Source organism: Jaculus jaculus, chromosome 16 (genome assembly GCF_020740685.1).
Source record: "Jaculus jaculus isolate mJacJac1 chromosome 16, mJacJac1.mat.Y.cur, whole genome shotgun sequence".
Classification (NCBI taxonomy): Eukaryota; Metazoa; Chordata; class Mammalia; order Rodentia; family Dipodidae; genus Jaculus; species Jaculus jaculus.
Genome location: NC_059117.1, coordinates 21,508,080 through 21,529,481, shown reverse-complemented (window position 1 = coordinate 21,529,481; position 21,402 = coordinate 21,508,080). Strand labels below are relative to the sequence as shown.

Below are 21,402 nucleotides of genomic sequence, written 5' to 3'. Positions count from 1 at the left end.
CAAGGAGCATTTCTCTGAGATCACATGCAAACAGGACTATTGAAGGAGCGCCAGTGAAGTGAAACTTGTAATAAAAGGCCTCCTTTAAATAAAAAGTACCGGCTCCGTTTATTGGGACTATCCAAGAGGAACACCACACTCACCCACTTGGGATGGACTTGACAATGCCAGCATTGTAATTTTTTTCCAAGTTGGCTCCATATGAAATGGCAGTAGCAATTATTGTCTGAAATAAAATAAAACAATATATGAAACAAAAGAAACCCCCAAATCTACTGGTCTCAGCAACTTCTTGCTTGTCAACCTAATGAGTGCTGAATTCTCCAGTTTATCCAACTTACCACAATGACTTCTATAGGAATAGGCACCGGGATTCTGTGTTTAAATCGATCATTTAATTCCTTAACAGCCATACAGGTGATGATGGTAAGCAATCCAGCAATGAAATCGGCAAGATTGGTATCACCAATATTTTGAAAAATCTCAATCAGAGTCTGTGAAGAGAATTTTGTTTATTATTATTTGCAAGGGCAAGAGAGAGAGGAAGAGAGAAAGAGAGAGAGAATGAATATAAATATGAATGAGCCTGCTAGGGCCTCTTGCCACTGCAAACAAACTCCAGATGCATGCGCCATTTTGTGCACCTGGCTTCACGTGGGTTCTGGGGAACAAAGCTGGGCCAGCAGGCTTTGCAAGCAAGCACATTTAACTGCTGAGCTATTTCTCTAGCCCAAGAGAAAATAATTTTATATGCCTCTGCTACATAGACACACATGCACATGAAACTAACTCTACAAGTCTTCCTGAATGACAATCCTAGCACATCCAATAACATATGAAAGTATTGCAAAGATCATTGCAAAATGTGTTGGCTAATACAGGGACCATTAAGTACATGCAATCCCTGCAATGCACACACACACATCCCACATCACACTAAAGGTGCTTTTACATTCTTATATTTGCTTTTCTAAATTTCTTACAATTTTTGTCATATGTTACCTTTCACTTGTAGGAAAAAAATTAAAGCATACCTTAGAGTGGTTTTATAGATGCTAGTAAATTGTCTTTTACCATGTGGATTGTGGGTATTGTTGAAACTAAAGACTGACAAGTCAAAAGCCTCAGTTGTTGGATCCTATCCAGTATCTTAAGTGATGCTCTTCCCTGAACCCGAATGATACAATAACAAAAAATCCTCCTAAAGTACCTGAGATGTAAATACAGGAAACACTGAGCCATTCTTTATGTCAAATTAAGTCTATTCAATGGACACGCAGGCCAAGTATATACTTTCTTAGAAATGAATTTGATACTAAAAGTAATTCTTTCTAAATGGGCAGTAAAGCCAGCTCAAGGAAAACTCATTTTGTTTTGTAAATACGAGGTCTCTGGGAAACAAGCGTGTCCTTTAAGGAAATTAGTAAGGGAGTGTCTCAGGGCAGAACACTAACATCTTTGTTCTATTAACTTCTGTCCTGTGTACGTCAAGACTTAAGGAGGTATCTCCCAATTCTTTGAGACAAGTAATCTCTCAAGTGGTTACTCTTCTTTGAGTGAGTCTCTTTACAGATACGGTTTTATATGAGATAAAGGAATGGCACATCTTAATAGTTTAAAACATGTACCTTGGCTTATTTTTTATGGTAAGGTTAAATATTTTAAATAATTATAATGGGGCCAGAGGGATGGCTTAGAGGTTAAGGCATTTGCCTGCAAAGCCAAAGGACCCAGGTTCGATTCCCCAGGACCTACGTTAGCCAGATGCACAAGGGGGCACACATGTCTGGAGTTTGTTTGCAGTGTCTGGAGACCCTAGCATGCCCATTCTCTCTCTCTCTCTCTCTCTCTCTCTCTCTCTCTCTCTCTGTCCCTCTTTCTCTGTCAAATAAATAAATAAATAAAAGTAAAACAAAAGAAAAAAAGAAAAACCAAAATAAATAAATATCTTAAAAAATAATTATAATGATAATCTGGTAGCCAGCATGTATGAACAAAAACCTCTGGAACACGTTCAGGAGTGAGGGGATGGGAGAGGGGTAGTCTATGAGCAACATGCCTTTCAACAAGTCTTTGGGCTAGAGTTCAGGCATTTAACTGGAAGAATCTTCTTCAATTTTCACTCAGGGAGTATTTTTTTTCCCCCCTCTTACTTTAATCCCAATACTAATGCTTCAACTTTGGCTGCCTCCTGGGGTCACTGAAAATTGCTAGGGACAGATAGGCTGAGAGCAAGATGGCACAGGGTGAGGAGGAAAGTGGACACTACCACAAGCAGACACAGTAACAAACCCAGCATCTCCCCTGGAGCAAACAGCCTGCCTCCTACCTCAGAGCCTTGGAGGCTGCCATTGTGGTTTGGTTCTTTAAATAGGCAATTTTCCGAGGAGTACTCACATTAATTCGTGAACTAGGGATAATATTTTGAACAACTCTCTATACAATAAAGATTTACTTTCCAATTCAAGATGGAAAAATTCAAATTTATAAATCAAATTATTGCCAGGTGTGGTGGTGCACGCCTTTAATCCCAGCACTCAGGAGGCTGAGGTAGGAGGATCACTGTGAGTTTGAGGCCAATCTGAGACTACATATTGAATTCCAGGTCAGCCTGGACTAAAGTAAAACCCTACCTCAAAAAAAAAAAAAAAAAAAAAAAAGCCGGGCATGGTGGCACACGCCTTTAATCCCAGCACTCAAGAGGCAGAGGTGGGAGGATTGCCGTGAGTTTGAGGCCAGCCTGAGACTCCATGGGTCAGCTTGGGCTAGAGTGAGACCCTACCTAGAAAAGCAAAACAAAACAAAAATTAAAAAAAATTTTGGTTGGCTGTAGTACCTATAACTACAACACTTGGGAGGTAGAAGTAGGAGGATTGAATCCAGCCTGGTCTATGCAGAGAGTTCAAGGACAGCCTGTCTAAGAACATACACTCCCCACGCACACCATTTGAATTAATTACAATAGCAGAAAAATTTCACCTTAAGAAAATCACTAAAAGATTTCCCACCTAATCTTTGAGAAATACTTAAGCCTTTGAATAAAAAGTACCTCTAGTACATTTAAAATACAATTTGAGATCCAAAAACCAAAATCATGGGCTGAAGAGATGGTTTAGCAGTTCAGGTGCTTGCTTGCAAAGCCAAAGGATCCTGGTTCGACTCTCCAGGACCCACGTCAGCCAGATGCGCAAGGGGGCACATGCATCTGGAGTTCATTTGCAGTGGCTGAAGGCCCTGGCATGCCCATTCTCTCTCCCTCTCTGTCTTTGTCTTTCTCTCTCTCTCTCACTTGCTCTCAAATAAATTTTAAAAAATCAATTTATATGGCACAATTATATCAAACAAAGCATATAGATTAATTGCCTGTATGCTGAATTCAGGAGTTCTTATGAATAATTCTACAATAGAAACTTTAATCTATGTTATATAAATAATAATAAATAAGTAATCAATATATCCCAGTCATGTAATGGAAGTAGTCAGATTGTACTCAAAGATATAGAAACAAGACTCTTAAAATGCACTGAACAGGGCTGGAGAGATGTCTCAGTGGTTAAGGTGCTTGCCTGCAAAGCCTAAAGATCCGGGTTGGATTCCCCAGGACCCACCCATGTAAAGGCAGATGTACAAAGTGGTACACGCATTTAGTTCATTTGCAGTGGATAGAAGCCCTCCCACACTCACTTTCTCTCTCTATCTCTTTGTCTCTCTCTCTCATCACTAAATAACTATTAATTTTGGGGGGCTGGAGAGATGGCTGAGCGGTTAAGCGCTTGCCTGTGAAGCCTAAGGACCCCGGTTCGATGCTCGGTTCCCCAGGTCCCACGTTAGCCATATGCACAAGGGGGCGCACGCGTCTGGAGTTCGTTTGCAGAGGCTGGAAGCCCTGGCATGCCCATTCTCTCTCTCTCCCTCTATCTGTCTTTCTCTCTGTGTCTGTCGCTCTCAAATAAATAAATAAAAATTTTTTTTTAATATTAATTTTTTTTTTTCAAGGTTGGGTCTCACTCTGGCCCAGGCTGACCTGGAATTCACTATGTAGTTTAGGGTGGCCTCGAACGCATGGCGATCCTCCTACCTCTGCCTCCTAAGTAGTGGGATTAAAGCTGTGTGCCATCACGTCTGGCTAAGTAAATATTTTTTTAAATGCATTGAGCAGTCATTCTAATGTAAGTTTCTATTACAATACTAAAATATCAATAAATATGATTCTGTATTTTAGCCTAGTATTCTAATCATAGTTTAAATCATGATAATGAATTTTTTAGCTGTGGGTAATATTTTACAATATTCTCCACTATGCTTGAAGAATTTTAGGACATTTCATTTAGGTAATGATTCTTGTCTTCCATAAAATGTTATGCCCGATAGTGTATGTAAGGAAGTTTATTGACTAATATCTTGAGCTGACTTTGTGCTGGCTCATCTTATCTCCAAGATACAACAAACACTTGCAGTCACCTCTTGCCATGAGGTATTTCCTGCTACAGATACTTTGCATATAAGTGTATATTATCCCCCTCTTTATTATACTGGTATAAATTTTGCATACATGAGTTCAAACTAACAAGCCTGATCAAGTCAAGGTGTGGCTCTCAGCTCTCAGATTCAGGAAGAACTTTTCAATGTCATCTTACTCATTAGGGCTAAGAAATGGAGCAGGAAAGGACTGACTCAGTACGCAAGTAAAGAGGGCTTGTTTACAGAGACAACCCATCCAAAGTGAATATTGACAAAACAAAGTCATTCTTCAGGGGACTGTAAGATTTACTTAACCACCTCAGTAGCTACATGTCAGCATTCCGAATATTACTAACTAAATCGCCACCAATGCTCTCTCGTGCTCCTTTCTGCTTTTATATGTACTGTCTTTGCCGTCAATAAATTAAGATTCATATAATAATATAATAGTTTTTTTTTCCTTTTCTTTATATTCATACCTTCATTTTTAATGTATTTTTATTAAGTTATTTACTTAAGGGAGAGAGAGAGGGAGGGAGGAAGAGGCAAATAGAGACAGAGAGAATGGGCGAGAAAGGGCCTTCAGCCAGGGCAAATGAATGCCAGACGCACGCACCACCTTGTGCATCTGGACTACATGGGTACTGAGGAGTCAAACCTGTGTCCGTAGGCTTTACAGATAAGCACTTTAACCACTAAGCCATTTCTCCAACCCATATCTTCCTTTTTGAGTGGAACACAGAAGCACATATAAAAATAATGGTATAAGCCACCCTGAGACTCCATAGTGAATTCCAGGTCAGCCTGGGCTAGAGTGAGACCTATCTCGAAAAACCAAGCAAAATAATAATAATAATCATAATAATGCTATAAGATGCACATGGTGACACATACATCTGGAGTTCGTTTGCAGTGGCTAGAGGCCCTGATGTGCCTGTTCTCTCTCTCTCTGTAATGAGTAAAACATAAATAATGGGCTAGAAAGATGGCTTAGCAGTTAAGTGCTTGCCTGCGAAGCCTAAGGACCCCTGTTCGAGGTTCAATTCCCCACGACCCACGTTAGCCAGATGCACAAGGGGGTGCATGCGTCTGAAGTTCGTTTGCAGTGGTTTGGAAGTCCTAGCGTGCCCATTCTCTCTCTCTCTCTGTTGCTCTCAAATAAATAAAAATAAACAAACAGAAAAGCTGCCAGATGTGGTGGTACATGCCTCTGAGCCCAACGCTGGGGAAACAGACGGGTGGAGCCCTGGGACTCGCCGGCCAGCCAGTCTAGCCTAACCGGGGTGTGCCAAACCACTGAGAGACCCTGCGTTGTACGGAAAATTCCTCTGCATTGAAAGCAGTAAACAACTATTGCCAGCTTCATCAAAAGCAGCCGAGACAACTCACACGAGAAGGGAGTGGGCAGCGTCATCAGAAAGCCCCCCAACCTGAGATCTTAGGTACCCCTGTGCCAGCTGTCTGCAATGACACGCAAGGTCTCATGGCCTCAGGAGAGACACAGTGTATACAGGGTAAAAGACTCGGGGGCAATGAGCCCCACTGAAGCAATGCTTTGGGGGTCTTGTCACCCCAATGCTGAGGGAGCATCATGTTCCTGTAAATAACCTCTCACCCTGCTCTGTAGGTGACCCCAGTGAACCCACTGGCTCATTGGCGCTTTGGTCTGCCATCTGGGCCCTATGTGGGGTGAAGATGTGTGTCCACAGCTCTCCAGGGGAAAGGTTTCCCTTAGCCTGTCTCAGAGGAGATGGACAGCCTTTTTGAAGCTGACACCTGGCCTCTACAAGTGCATATGTGCACACACACAAACACATATGCACATACATATAAAAAAGAAACGGTCTCCCCGCTTTGCATTAGTCGTGTGAGGAAAGCACGGTTTCTGAGGAGCGGGGGCTCAATGTCCTGGGGAGGCGTCCATGGCTGCTCTGGAAGGAGCGGACGCCTCTCCTGGGACGGCAGGTGCACACTTTGTCCTGCTTCTCTAAATGAAGTCGAAATGCCAGTAAGACCAGATCTCCAGCAGTTGGAAAAAACTGCATCGATGATGCTTTAAGAAGAAATGATTTCAAACAAATTGATGTCCATGAAGATGTGAAGATTAAATGCAGCAAACAGTTTCTGCACAAGTTGGGTGACCTGATATGCAGGGAATTTAATAAAAATGAGATACAAACTCTTTTAGCCATTTTGATTTCTGTTGGAGGATGTGGCAAAAATATGTCCATACTAGGGCAATCTGGACTTCTGACTATGATAAAACAAGGACTGGTCCCAAAGATGAATTCCTGGTTTGAACAATCAAAGGAGATTATTGTTAGCCAAGGACAGCCCAAAGAGGAAGCTGTAATAAACATGACATAAGTCGTATCTGATCTTTTGATAGTCATACATGACATCTGTGATGAAGGTCAAAAGCAAGAAGTGGAAGGTTTTGCTCCTCAAATTTGTGCCCTAATTGTTGAGTAGAGTGAATATCTTCATTAAGCAGGAGATTAAAAAAAAAAATGAATGTCATACCTGACAAAATGCCTCAATATGCCAGAAAAAAACTCTCTACTAAAGAAATATTAACCCTCGTGTAATCATGAATAAAATTCTTCTGGTTAATTGAGGAAAAAAAAAAAAAAGAAGGAATGACCAATTTTGTTAGGGAAAAAAGCTAAAATCATGCCTGTTTCAAAACCAGCCCCAGGACTTGAGAGATGGCTTAGCAGTTAAGGTGTTTGTTTGCCATCCCAGGAGAGGTGTTCACTCCCTCCAGAGTGGCCGTGGACGCCTCCCCAGGACCCATGTAAACCAGATGCACAAGGAGGCACATACATCTGGAGTTCATTTGCAGTGGCTGGAGGCCCTGATGTGTCCATTCCCCCCCCCCCACTCTTTCCCTCTCTCTTTCTCTCTTCCAAAAAAAAAAAAATTTTTTTAATAGCAGCCCACGTTAATGTTTGCTATAGGCTTGGCTCTGTGGGAAGCAAACAGTAAGCTCCATGAGGTCTTTTCATCTCTGATAAGAAGTAGTAATAATAATAATTGGAGTTCTGCTATGTACTAGATATTGTAATTAGTACTTGAAACAAAATTTAGAGACGAGGTCTCACTCTATAGCCCTTGCTGGCCTGAAACTCAAGATCCTCCTTCCTTAGCCTCAAAACTGCTAAGATTACCAGTGTGTGCCATTATGCCTGACACCAATTTTCTTTTCTTTTTTGTAAATTTTTACAATTTTTATTTACGTATGAGAGAGAAAGAACAGCCATGCCAAGGCCTCTAGCCACTGCAGACAAACTCTAGACACATGTGCCACTATGTGCATCTGGCTTATGTGTATTCTGGGGAATCAAACCTGAGTCCTCCCAATTCACAGGCAACAGCCTTAGCCACTAAGCAATCTCTCCAACTCTGTTCTTTGTTTTAAAACATTTTATCTGAGAGAGAGAGAGAGCAAACTCCAGACATATGTACCACCTTGTGCATCTGGCTTACATGGGTATTGGGGAATCAAACCTGGGTCCTTAGGCTTCCTAGGCAAGTGTTGTAACTGCTAAGCCATCTGCCCTCTTCCCATTTTAAAACTTAGGCAGGTTCATTATGCTATGCCCAGGACCACACAACCGTGATTCTAATTCTAGCTTGTTGAAGTTAAGCTTCCATGAGCTTGGCCACTTCATTTATTGCCAACTGCCTAGGCTAGCACCTGGCCTGTAGGAAGTATTTAGGAAACACTGCTGAGCAGAGTAATATGGGATTATGCCACTGCTATGATAATGAATGAATGTCTGACACTCTCACTGTTTCATATATATGTACGGCCTTGCCTTGTTTTTTATTTTATTTTATTTTTATTTATTTGACAGAGAGAAAGAGTGAGGGAGACAGAGACAGAGGGAATGGGTGCACCAGGGCCTCCAGCCACTATAAACAAACTGCAGACACATGCACCACTTTGTGCATCTGGCTGACATGGGTTCTGGGGAATCGAACCTGAGTGCCTCTAGCCTGCCTTACTTTGTTTTTAAAAGCTAATAGGTGGGCAATTAGAGGATTCAAGCTCCATCCTTTTGTTAGTGAGCATGTGTGTGTATGTGCTGGTATATGTGTGTGTGCTGGTCAGCACGCACGAGCATATGGGAGAGGCCAGAAGACGGCCTTGAGTGTCATCCTCAGGCACGCCATCTGCTCTGTTAGACAGTCTCTCATTGACCTGGAGCCTGCCTATTAGCCGGGTGTCCAGCAAGCCCTCGGGACCCTCCTGGCTCCGTAACCCCAGTGCTGGGATTACAGGCACATAGCACCATGCCTAAAGTTTTTATGTGGGTTCTGGGGTCAAGCTCAGATTCTCATGATTGTAAGGGAAGTACTTTGTCAGCAGAGTTCCCTTCCCAGGCTCCTAAAACTCATGCCCAAGGTTGTTTTTTTTTTTAATTTTAATTTTAATTTTTCCTTTTCTTCCTTATTTCCTTTTTTAACTTTCTTCTTACTTCTTTTCATTCTTTTTTTTTTTTTTTTTGGTTTTTTGAGGTAGGGTCTCACTCTAGCCCAGGCTGTCTTGGAATTCACTATGGAGTCTCAGAGTGGCCTCGAACTCATGGCAATCCTCCTACCTCTGCCTCCCGAGTGCTGGGATTAAAGGCGTGCACCACCACGCCCGGCTTTCTTTTCATTCTTTTTAAGACAGGGTCTCATGTAGCCCAGACTGGCCTCAAATTCACAGCATAGCTCAACATGATCTTGAACTCCTGCTTCTTGAATGCTGGGATTACAGGCATGCGCACGCCACCAAAACTGGTTTATACAGTGCTAGGGACTGAACCCAGGCCTTCACATACGCTACACAAACACTACCCACTGGGCTACCTCCCCAGTCCCTGCTTTCAAATGCATTTTGCACAGCATCCTTCTCCCAAGCCAGAATGACATCATGTTACTATTATCTCCATTTCCCAAGCATCAGGAGCATACTTTATATGGAACGTATATTTAGACCCAAGAACTTGCTCAAATCTAATTAGTGTGATCCACATCCTCCTCCCGCATCTCTTTTGCATGTTGAATCATCTCTGAATCTAATGTTCCTTTGCATTTATAATCGCCGAGACATTTACATTATATGCATTTCATAGGTTCTCATAATTAGAAAGGGCTTGAGAGATGCATTTCCAATCCTTTCATTTTAAAAATAAGAAAGAAAAAGAAAGCTTGAAATGATCCCATAATAATGACTTTTCTAGAACTTGCTGTGTGCTAGCCCCTGGACTAAGTGCTCAAGTGTGCGCATTTACAATCCAACCATATAGCTACTTTAGCAGCCCTGTTCTGCAGAGAACACTGACGCGCACTGATTCATCCACATGGCCGATAAGTAGTAGAGTAGGAATTTGAATCCGGTCCATCCCACGCTAAACCTGAACTCTCAGCCATTACACTACATGATATCTGGGGGTCACTTAGCTTGTGAGAAGCTGAGGCTGGAATGTAAGTCTGTTGCAGCCCAGACTTACCTTTCCTTTTGACAATACTTGTGTAGGGACTTGAGAGAGGGCTCACCGGTTAAAGAGATTGCCCGCAAAGCCAACGGACTCAGGTTCAATTCGCCAGGACCCACATAAGCCAGATGCACAAGGTGGCACATGTGTCTGCAGTTCATTTGCAGTGGCTAGAGGCCCCGGCGTGCCCATTCTCTCTCTCTTTCTCTCTCTCTCTCTCTCTCTCTCTCTCTCTCTCTCTCTCTCTCTGCCTCTCTCTCTCAAATAAATAAAAATAAAATATAAATACTTGTGAATTCATTAGTGGTTTTAAGCACAATCACACTTATGAAAGTTTCCTGAGCAGATTAGAACAACTTGTACTTCAAAATATTACTTCTGATTCTTTGGTTTCTTTCAGAAAAGAATGTTTTCAATGCTGTCCAAAGTGCATGCAAGGGGACATCAATTCTCCCCGCTCAAGCTGGAGAGAGAATGAACAACGACCTCCTCGGGCAGTACTTACATAGATAATGGAGAGAACGCCATTGTAGTTTTGGGTTGAAACGTTGAGGACGATCTTCAGCTGAGATACCAGCACTTGGAAGGCAGCTGCGGTTGTGAACCCTCCAACCAAAGGATCTGCCAAGTACCTCACTATGAATCCGATCTGCAAACCTCCAAATACCAGCTAGGATGAGGAGAGAGGAGGAAAATATTCAATGTGAGCCCCAGAGAAGGAACAACTCTCTGCAACTATTAACAAAGTATGCTTCACTACCAATGAAAAAGCTCGAATGGTACAAAACAACCTGAATTTCTTGATGGCCTGATTCTCCCCTTCCTGCCCTGAGTTTAAAATTTAACAGCCATATGTATCAAGTGTTTCACTCTATGTACTAAGAAAAGCAAAAATAATTTTCCTATGACTCTCAGGCCTCCTTGGCTCTATTCTCCAGAACGTTTTCTTCCCATAGCTCCGCGCACTTCCCTTCTTCCACCCTCGACTGAATCAGTCATCTCTTCTACTTTCTCCTCTCGTCTCTGACTTTGATGGTAGGTGTACTTCTTTAATAAGTAAGGTGTGATGGACCACTTTACCATCTCATTTGAAACAATAAATCTGGAAAGTAACGTTAGGGAGCTGGAGAGATGGCTCAGCAGTTAGGGTGCTCGCCGGCAATGCCTGACAACCTGGGTTTGCTTCCCCAGTACCCACGTAAAGCCAGCTGCACAAACGGATGCACGCATCTGGAGTCCTTTTGCATCAGCTGGAGGCACTGGCATGCCCATTCTCTCTGTCTGTCTTTCTTCTATCTCTCCCTGCTTGCAAATAAATAAATGAATAAAAAATTTTTAAACAAAAGAACTTTGGGGGTCCATGCAGTTAGTTGGCTTTATGTCTAGATGAATATTTAAGTCTACCTTTTTTTTTTTTGGTTTTTCAAAGTAGGGTCTCGCTCTAGCCTGGAATTCACTATATTGTCTCAGGGTGGCCTCGAACTCATGGTGATCCTCCTACTTCTGCCTCCCGAGTGCTGGGATTAAAGGCATGCGCCACCACACCCGGCTTAAGTCTACCCATTTTAAAATTATTTCAAATAAGAACCATACCCATCTGTATTTTACATGTAAGTCCTTTACCTGTATAATTCCAACCAAAACAGTGAGGGTGCTTGCAATTAATACTCTTGTTGCATCTCTGGTCACAGTGTCTACCACAGTCGTATTCAAAGCACTTGCATTCCCACTGAGCATGGGAAAGTGGTTATCCGGGGCCATACTCAGAACCACAGATCCCACCATTAAACTGACCACAGGGAAAGGTCCTGGGGAAAAAAAGACTCTGTCAACCAACCAAGTATGAATCACAAATATTTAAATTCAATGCGTCTACATAGGATTAACAGTTTGTGAAAATCAGCCATAACTAGGAAAGTGCTCTTTATAAAAGAAGCTGAAAAGCAAATGTCTCAAGGCACTTATGACCCAGAGAGGATGAGAGGGTAGTATAGATGATAACAATACAGTGTTCAGGGTGCTTTGTGAATACATAGGAAGAGTGTCCAACCTAGTTTGTGTGTGACACTCATGAGGATGAGGTATAGGAGTAGCGTTGCAGTTGTCAGCAAAGGTGGCAATGTTTTATATATTACTTTTTCCACGTAGTATTTGTCCCATAGAAGCTCATCTCCTACAGTGTCCAGAATCCTCGTTTCTGGACAACAGTACCTTGATCAATACCAGAGGATCTCAACTGACAAAGGGAGTATATAGTTTCTCTTTTTCTCTTTACAAGATAAAACCTGTGTGTGTGTGTGTGTGTGTGTGTGTGTGTGTGTGTGTGTGTGTGTGTGTGTGTGAAATGCCAGTCAATAAGACCTCATGTTTTAAAATTTTTTCTGATTTCTTCCAGCAACTGCTCTATTCACTGCTGATATTTTTTACCCATAGTCCTGTCCTCTGATCATGGGGGGCTTTACTGTTGAGAAGGCTCAATGCTCAAACCCAGTAACCTGGACTGTCTGAATGCAGAGAACACCTTCAAGACCAAGCCACTTGGGTGTTACTGATTGATTCTCTAAGGTGGGGAAGTTCTTCAGTCAGTAACCTCTTCTAACCTTCTTCTTCAGACAAAGCAGAGAGCATGATACTGGAAGAGAAACGACTCTCGATGGGACACAGGCTGAAGAAGACTGGATGGTTATCCAGCTAGACATGTCTAGCCAGCACATTTGCAAAATTCTCTCTATTACTTACATCAAAGTTGCACAAAATCATATTAAAACATTCACTTGTTAGAACATTCTAGCAAAACAGGACTCAAGTTTCAGAAATGGAAGGAAAACTTATAGTGAACTATGCCATGAAGGAAAAGTAAGCTTGTTTTCCAAACTGTTTTTGCCAGGGTTTTTTGTTGTTGTGTTGTTGTTTTGTTTGCTTGTTTTTTCAAGGCAGGGTCTCACTCTAGCTCAGGCTGACCTGAAATTTACTCTGTAGTTTCAGGGTGGCTTTGAACTCATGGCAATTCTCCTACCTCTGTTTCCCAAGTGCTAGGATTAAACCACCACACCCAGCTTCATTTTGCCAGCCTTAATATTAGTGACTTAAAATAAGTATTCTGTTTAATGAGTAATAAATATGTAGTTGGAAACCATAATTGGGTAAATGCAAAGTTAGTAACTCAGTGGGTTTAAAGACCTTGTGGAGATATTTTTTTCCTTGAGATTTTATGTTAGAAGAGAACACTTTTAAATATGAAGTCAAATTTCTAACATTTTATATTTTGTTATTTTGAGGTAGGGTCTCACTAGTCCATGCTGACCTGGAATTTGCCATGTAATCTCATGGTGGCCTTGAACTCATGGCAGTCCTCCTACCTCTGCCTCTCGAGTGCTGGGATTAAACGTATGTTCCACCATGCCCAGCAAATTTATTACATTTAAAAATAATTAAACCATGTTAAGCTGGGTATGGTGGCACACGCCTTTAATCCCAGCACTGTGGATGCAGAGGTAGGAGGATCGCCGTGAGTTCGAGGCCACTTGAGACTACGTAGTGAATTACAGGTCAACCTGAGCTAGTGTGAGACCCTACCTTGGAAAACCAAATAAAATAAAATAAGAGATAAAATCAAACCGGGTTAAAATCTAAAGGCAGGTTTCAATTTTTGGCCTTTCAATTTTATCATACTCATTAAAACAAAGTTGTGTATAAAGATAAACCATCGTTACTGAATCGAGAGAGCGAGGCACTCGGGACCGAGTTCCCTAGGAGCCACTAACACAGACAAGGGGGTACGGTGCACATACCCAAGCAGAAACAAATGGACGAATGCACATAGAAAGCATCTTGTAATTACCAACTGAGATGTGTCTTGAGGTTCCAAAGACAAAGTATGTCAAGATAGGGAAGAAGGCAGAGTAGAGACCATATCCAACAGGAACTGCAGCCAGTAGAGCATACGCCATCCCTAAAGGGATAATCAAAGCAGATAAGTTCACAGCGTTACAGAAAATGTACACTGCGCAAAGATAGGCCTTTGCATAGATGCCCTTGATTTTATACATTTAACACAGCAGCCATTCTTGTTTTACATCCAGACTATGTGGAGATGGAGAATATGACTTAATTGTCCAGGATAATGATTGCTTCTGCATGAATCGCCTGCTCAAATGCACTGACTCCATTGAACAGTGAGTCAGTCATTGGTTGATCCTATCACTAGGGAGAACTGCTGCTGTAGAACTTGATCGAGACATTCTAAAGGCTGAGACCAGTTTTACATGTGACAAGTTTTGTTTGAGCCCAGTTTTCCTCTGGGTTTGGGGAACGTTACTGTACTTGACCTTCTTCCTTTTTTTGTTTAGGAAGAGAAGTTAGATACAGAGCAAGACAACCATTTCTCCCCTAGGAGAAACTAACTCTGCCAGTAGGCTGTGCCAAGCTGGGCTCACAAATACCAAGCCATCAAGAAGCTAGCATTTGAGCTGGAGAAAGAGCTTTGCCTGCAAAGCCAAAAGACCCAGGTTCAATTCCCCAGGACCCACGTAAGCCAGATGCACAAGGGGCACATGCATCTGGGGTTCATTTGCAGTGGCTAGAGGCCCTGGCATCTCATTCTCTCACTCTCTCTCTCTGTTTCCCTGTCTGTCTGTCTTTCTTCTAGCTCTACCTCTCTCTGCTTGAAAAGAAATAAATAATTTTTTAAAAAAAGAAGCCAGAATTTCAGTAGATGTGGCAGGTGGAAAAGGATAATGACAGTTAATTTTTCTTGGTTGAAAACTTAGGTAGTCAGCACATTCAACCCATAGAATCTCTCCACATGTCACTCTTGAGGAATGACAAACTCTGGCCCTTGAGTCATTAAGAAAGGATTCCATTTATAACCATTTTAAAATTCAGTAACAACCCAAGTGGGCTGACCCTTGAGTACTCAAATTCACCTGACTAAAGGAAGTGGTTAGCTGGATTATGCTTCATACATTCTGCATTGTTAAGTCTGCTTGTTTTTCCTTTTGCTTTGGTGTGTGCAGTTCTATGCAATGTAATTGATATGACATGTGAATATACTAGCTAACATGAAAAAAATGAAGTAAAACTTTTCAAAAGTAAGAAAAAATTAAGGGGTCAAAGGTGATAAGAGGCTGGGTACGGTGGTACACACCTTTAACCCCAGCATTCAGGAGGCTGAGATATGAGGATTGCTATGAGTTCGAGGCCAACTTGAGGCTAATTCCAGGTCATCCCAAGGTCATGTAAGACCCTATCTTGAAAAACCAAAACAGAGAAAACTAGAGAGAGTAAGAATGCTCACTCATAATTTTTTTTCTTGCTTTTTTTTTTTTTTTTTTTTTTTCGAGGTAGGGTCTCACTCTAGCTCAGGCTGACCTGGAATTCACTATGGAGTCTCAGGTGGCCTCAAACTCACAGTGATCCTCCTTCTTCTGCCTCCTGAGTGCTGGGATTAAAGGCATGCGCCACCACGCCTGGTTTAGGGACAATTTTTATTCAAGCATATTATAATCATCTTTATTATAAGGGATCTTGGTACACAAAGTGTAAAATGACATAGTTTGTAAAGAAACCTAAACCTTCTGGGCATAGCGGCACACACCTTTAATCCCAGCCCTGGGCAGAAGTAGGAGGATCGCCATGAGTTTGAGGCCACCCTGAGACTCCATAGTGAATCCCAGGTCAGCCTGGGCTAGAGTGAGACCCTACCTCGAAAAACCAAAAAAAAAAAAACCAAACAACAACCAAAAAAACCCACCTAAACCATTGGTTTAAATTGTGGGACCTCTGTTTTGGCACTTAGGAGGTCTGGGGTGGTGGTGTGTCTATAGGAAGTGCAGAACATCTGAAAGGCAAATCCTCCCCCGACGTGCAGACACAAGATGGACCCTTACCACACACCGAATTTGCAGCTGCCTTTAGTTTATACCTCCTAGCCTCAAAAACTGTGAGAAATGAATGTCCAATGGTATTAAATAAGAAAATGTGTGAATGTAGAAGATAAAAAGAGAGCAAACTACCCGTAGGTGTGAGTAAAGGCAGCTCTGACGGGCTGCATAGGTCTTTTACGGCTCAGTGGGAACTTCATCACTAGCAGTGACCCTTTCTAACTTTATCTTGGCTTCTAATTCTGCTCTTTTTCTTCAGCTTCCTGAGCCAAACTTTCTCAAGCTCTTCGTTGCTTTCTTCTCATCTTCCTCACCTATTTAGATACCAGCCCTTTTCCTTTCCATTTTGCCTTTTTTCTTAAGTGATTTTAGGCATCCCCATACTTATTTATTATTATTTTTCTTACAGCACTGAGGATTAAATGCAGGATCTTGAATATGCTCAGTAAGCACTTTGCCACTGAGCTACATACCTAACCTTTGTTGTTTTTGTCTCATATATATATATTTTTTGTTTGAATATATATTTATTTTATTTATTTGGAGGGTGGGGAGAGAATGGGCAGAGCCTCCAGCCACTGCAAACAAACTCCAGATGCATGTACCACCTTGTGCATCTGGCTTATGTGGGTACTGGGGAATCAAACCTGGGTCCTTAGGCTTTGCAGGCAAGTGCCTTAACCACTAAGCCATCCACCCAGCCATTGTTTTGTTTTTGACACAGTCTTATCATGTAGCTTAAGCTGACCTACAACTCTTCTGCTTCCAGTATCAGAATACTAGGTTTCCAGGTGTGCGTTACCACACCCAGCTCTCATTTTTTAAAATTATCACCTCTAAAGTGGTGTCCACTTGTGTCCTTTGACCTTCACACTAGTAGTAGCTTAAAATCTCTGTTCGATATAAGCAGTTCAAAATTTCACAAGCATCTCAAACCTACCGTATCTCAAAGGAATGCCTTGATGTTTCCATTGCAAACATGCACCACAGCTGGCCTTCAACATTTTAATAAATGCCAGTGATTTCCTCAGTTGCATGAGCCAACACCTTAGAGCAGCCCATGATTTTCATCTGCACCCTCCATCATATCATGGTGAGCGTTACTGCAAATACAGCCCTTGCTGATCTCTCTCCATAGCTGGCCTGATCTGGTTCAAGCTGACATGCCTGTCCTCAGGGCTGGGTTTCGGATGAGGCTGTGAGCTGCCTAGGGCACAAGGTTTAAACAGACGCCCCCTCCCAACCCCCGTCCCCCCCAGAGAATGTGTCTACCTTGCCTCACCCTAACCCAGGTGTTGCCTAACTTTATCTCACATTTCATCATGAATCTCCCTACCTCGTGCGCTCCACCACAACGAATTCATCCTGGCCCTTGCCTGGGAAATTCTTAACTCTCTCAATTCTCTGGCCTCTGTCTAAATCTTACTTCAGTTAGGCCTTCCTTAACTAGTATTTCTAAACTAGATTTTTCTTTTCAAATTACTTCCTATTATGGCATATTTAATCCATCACACAATGAATGACACAACCTATAATTATTTTTCTATTTTACCTACTTAGCTATTTCCCATCTCTATGACTGGAAATGGGGTCCATGAGATCAGTGCCTGTGCCTCTTAGTGAATCCCTGATTCCCCATGGCTGAACACCTTATATAAAGAATTAGCTGGGCCAGAGAAATGGTTTAGTGGTTAAGGCATTTGCCTTCAAAGCCAGAGGACCCAGGTTTGATTCCTCAGGACCACGTAAGCCAGATGCATAGGGGGCGCATGCATCTGGGGTTCATTTGCAGTGGCCAGAGGCCCTGGCGCGCCCATTCTCCCTCTGTCTGTCTCTCTTCAATCTCTCTCTCTCTCTCTCTCTCTCTCTCTCTGCTTGCAAATAAATAAAATTAAAAAAAAAAAAAAAAGAACTAGCCCCTAAAGGTTTATTCCATGAAGGATTGATAAGTGTTATCTGAGTCAGATTAACCTTTTAGAAGTTTACTTTATAAAGATAGTTTTATGGTAATAATACTTCTATAACAACATACTACCTACAAAGTAGGGAACTACAAAGTACAAGTTACAACTGTAGGCCTTAGATGGGATTCAAATCCTAGCTCTACCACTTACCAGATCCATGATCTTGGGGAAAATTTAATAGCTTTTTTTATATAAATTGAATAGAAATAGTACAGGTGGGAACGTGAGAGGTAGTTCAGGGTCTGTGTGAGAACTAAATAAGCTACTTGGCCAAAGCCCTGTGCACAGTATCTGGATACATATGAGGCAAAATTAATATTCATAGCATACTTGTCTATGAAAACTGGGGGGACTTGGAGCTTGAGACTTTTTTTTTCATGCATCAAGATGATTTGTTTTCAGGAATACAATCCAGTCTTCTCTGACACTGATGAGGCTCCCTAGCACACCTCCTTTGCCGGGTCCCGGTGCCCCAGGAGTGCTGTTACATCACAGCCCTTGGCACCACAATAAGTGCAATAACACAACCCTTCTCCCTTTCTCTGCCATGTCTTTGGAATCCGGGCCAGGCCAAATTCAATTAGAGTCCACATCAGGGCGGCAGAACCTCTTCCTTCTTCACGGGAATCTACCTGTTTGCTCTGAGTCATGTGGGGCATTCTGTAGCCAAATTTTTACACACAGCATTGCTCAACATGGACTGCTAACTTCTGAGATAGTCTACTTTCCAGCCACCTTTCTACATACCCACACCCTAGAATGCTTCCCATCATTTGACAAAGTAGACTTTTCCTTCAGTGAAACTCAGCTTTAACAACTCAACCTCCAGGAAGTCATTGCTAGTCACCTGAGAGGAAGGAGAGCACACGACATTGGCACTCCCCTGGCAGAGGACATTCCTCCCTCCTCTCATAGCCCTTAGCACACCGAATCTTGAGTTAGCCCCTTCTCCCCTGGACTGTGGTTCCTTCAAAGGAGGTAGTGCATTTCATTTTTGAAAGCATACTTAGTGTCTGCCACATATTCAGTGATTTATAAAGTTATAATCAAGAAATGAAGCTGGGCATGGTGGTGCATGCCTTTAATCCCAGCACTCGGGAGGCAGAGGTAGGAGGATCACCATGAGCTTGAGGCCACCCTGAGACTACAGAGTGAATTCCAGGTCAGCCTGGGCTAGAGGAAGAAACGACCATGAAAAACAAAAACAAAACTATAGCTATGTGTGCACATATCACAAAACTGTGAATTGTGGACAAAAATTTGAGGAACTAATGCTTGATATATGTCTCGAATTTGGAATCACACAGCCAAACAAACAGCAATGTTTCCCAGAAAGAAGTCTCTATGGAAGATGAGAGAAGAGGTGCCTCTCTCTGCTAAGGGAACTTAGTACAAACAGAAAGGCCTTGGAAGGCAAGCAGCGGCAGGAGAGGGGGCGTCATGAATTGCTCCCAATCACTTGAGACCCGTCCACCACATCTTACCTTGCAGTGTCCCCACTAGCCCAGTACTGACTCCTGAAATGATGTCATTAAGCAGCCATTCCTTGATTCGGTATTTGGGAAGCCAGTCTAGGATGGGCAGAAGAGTTTTCAGCACACCAAGGGCTCTCTTTCTTGAACAACTGTCAAAAAGAAAGACAACTGGGTTCCAGTGTCAATCATAATCAATTACATATCATCAAGGTTTGAACAGAATTCTACTCATTTTTATGTCTATTTAGTAAAATAATAATTTTATGAAAAAATATGGATTCTGAAGCACTTACCATGCTTCCGCCAAGAATTGTATCTATCATTTTAAGAACTCGGTACTCAGGAACACAGGATCAGGTGTGCCCTCCCCATTCCACCTTCTTAATCCTCTGAGAGAAAAAAAAAAAATCTCCCTATATAAGAACCCATTTCTTTTTGGCCCAGCCAGAAAATAATCAATGTGGAGCCTTTATGTAAGATTAAATTACAGGCTCCTAACCCTGTCATTGCCTGCTTATTCTTTAAAAAAATAAACACATTATATTTTGGCAACAAAAGCTTGGAGCCCGTTTTTTTTTTTTCTGACAAAAATCTTAACATGATGAATTATACCTGTGCATTGCTATTAGCAGTTTTAAATTTAGTAGCCAGTACCTGAAAGAAAACATCAGCAATAGATGGATAAAATTCCTGATTTTAAAGTATTTTTAAGAATTATGACATTTATGACATTATTGAAAACTTAGTGATCATTCAGTTTTGATATTAAGATATTATTTTAGATGAATAATAGGGCATAGTTATATTTTAACGTGCATTTCTTTGCATATATACTGTCCCTCAAACACGGGCTCTGTATACAGCCAATTGTAGATAACTACAGATTTAACTAATCAGGAACAACTACCATCAGCTGAGTACACTTTCTTGCCCTTATTCCCTAAACAATGCAGTGTAACGGCCACGAATACAGCATTTGCCTACTTCTAGGTATTGTAAGTCATCTAGAGATGGTTTAAACTATACAGGACAGTAGACGGGTTGTCTGCAAATAGTAAGCCATTGAATATAATCCTTAGGTTTTTGCTATCTGCATAGGCATACCCCATGGATACCAAAGGACAACTGTGCACAGACGAAAGATTCACAATATACGAATTGCTTCAAAATAATGTGGCGGGGGGGGGGGACAAGTAGGTGAAACAAGATGAATTGAATTGATCATGACTGAAGCTGGGTGCTGAGTAAGGTGTGGCAGGTGTTACTATACTACTTTTGTATATGTTTTAAACGTTGGGTAATACAACGTTTTTCTTCCTCCCTCCCTGCCTTCCTTCCCTTCTTCTTCCTTCCTTTCCTTCTTCTTCCTTCCTTCCTTCCTTTCTTTCTTTCTTTCTTTCTTTTCTCCCTCTTTCTCTCTCTCTCTCTCTGTCTCTGTCTCTGTCTCTGTCTCTCGGTTTCTTTCAAGAAAATCTGGGTCTGGAGAGATGGCTTAGTGGTTAAGGCACTTGCCTGCAAAGCCAAAGGACCCAGGTTCAATTCCCTAGGACCCAGATGCACAAGGTGGCACATACATCTGAAGTTTGTTGGCGTTGGCAGTGGCCGGAGGCCCTGGAATTTCCATTCTCCAACACTCCCCAGCCCCCACACACCCCGCTGTCCCACGCCTCCTTCTCTCTCTCTCTCTCTCTCAAATAAACAAAAATAAAATATTTTTTAAAGTTTTTTTTTTTTAAAGAGAAAATCTGGTAATTAGCTCACTGTTCTCCTTTTATCTTTTCTTTTTTTTAAATGTTCGCGGTGTGTGTCTCATTCTGGTGGCACATTTGAGTTGAGGTACCTGGTGGCTCTTCTAGGGATCCCGCTGCCATCCGGGCCCTCTAAGAGAATGAAAGCTGCCCCGCCTGCACTGTTTCAAGGGCTGCTGGTCAAACGATGAGCTTGCTCCCAACTTTTCTGAGCGAGCCTCCTTCCTAGCGCCCTTTTCTTACTTAGCCTGACTTGCCCAGGAACAGTATAGAAAGTACTCCAAGGCGCACCCCGGGTTAAGAAGGGGGGAAACAAAAATTCCCAGACAACAGCTGGCAGCGATCCTGACTCAAGACTGATGGAGACACCCTGTGACCCCGCA

The 21,402-nt window shown here is 42.2% G+C and overlaps 1 protein-coding gene across 1 annotated transcript in view; it reads right to left on the bottom strand.

Annotated features, from left to right (window-relative positions):
- Slc26a4 (solute carrier family 26 member 4) overlaps positions 1-21,402 on the bottom strand; it is a 54,672-nt gene that overhangs the window by 32,992 nt on the left and 278 nt on the right. The window contains exons 2-7 of the mRNA XM_004652872.2: positions 19,281-19,420; positions 13,792-13,902; positions 11,574-11,758; positions 10,456-10,620; positions 342-494; positions 144-226 (exon numbers count right to left, since the gene is read on the bottom strand). Coding sequence (XP_004652929.2) covers positions 144-226; positions 342-494; positions 10,456-10,620; positions 11,574-11,758; positions 13,792-13,902; positions 19,281-19,420 — 837 coding nt within the window. The remainder of the gene's footprint in view (positions 1-143; positions 227-341; positions 495-10,455; positions 10,621-11,573; positions 11,759-13,791; positions 13,903-19,280; positions 19,421-21,402) is intronic.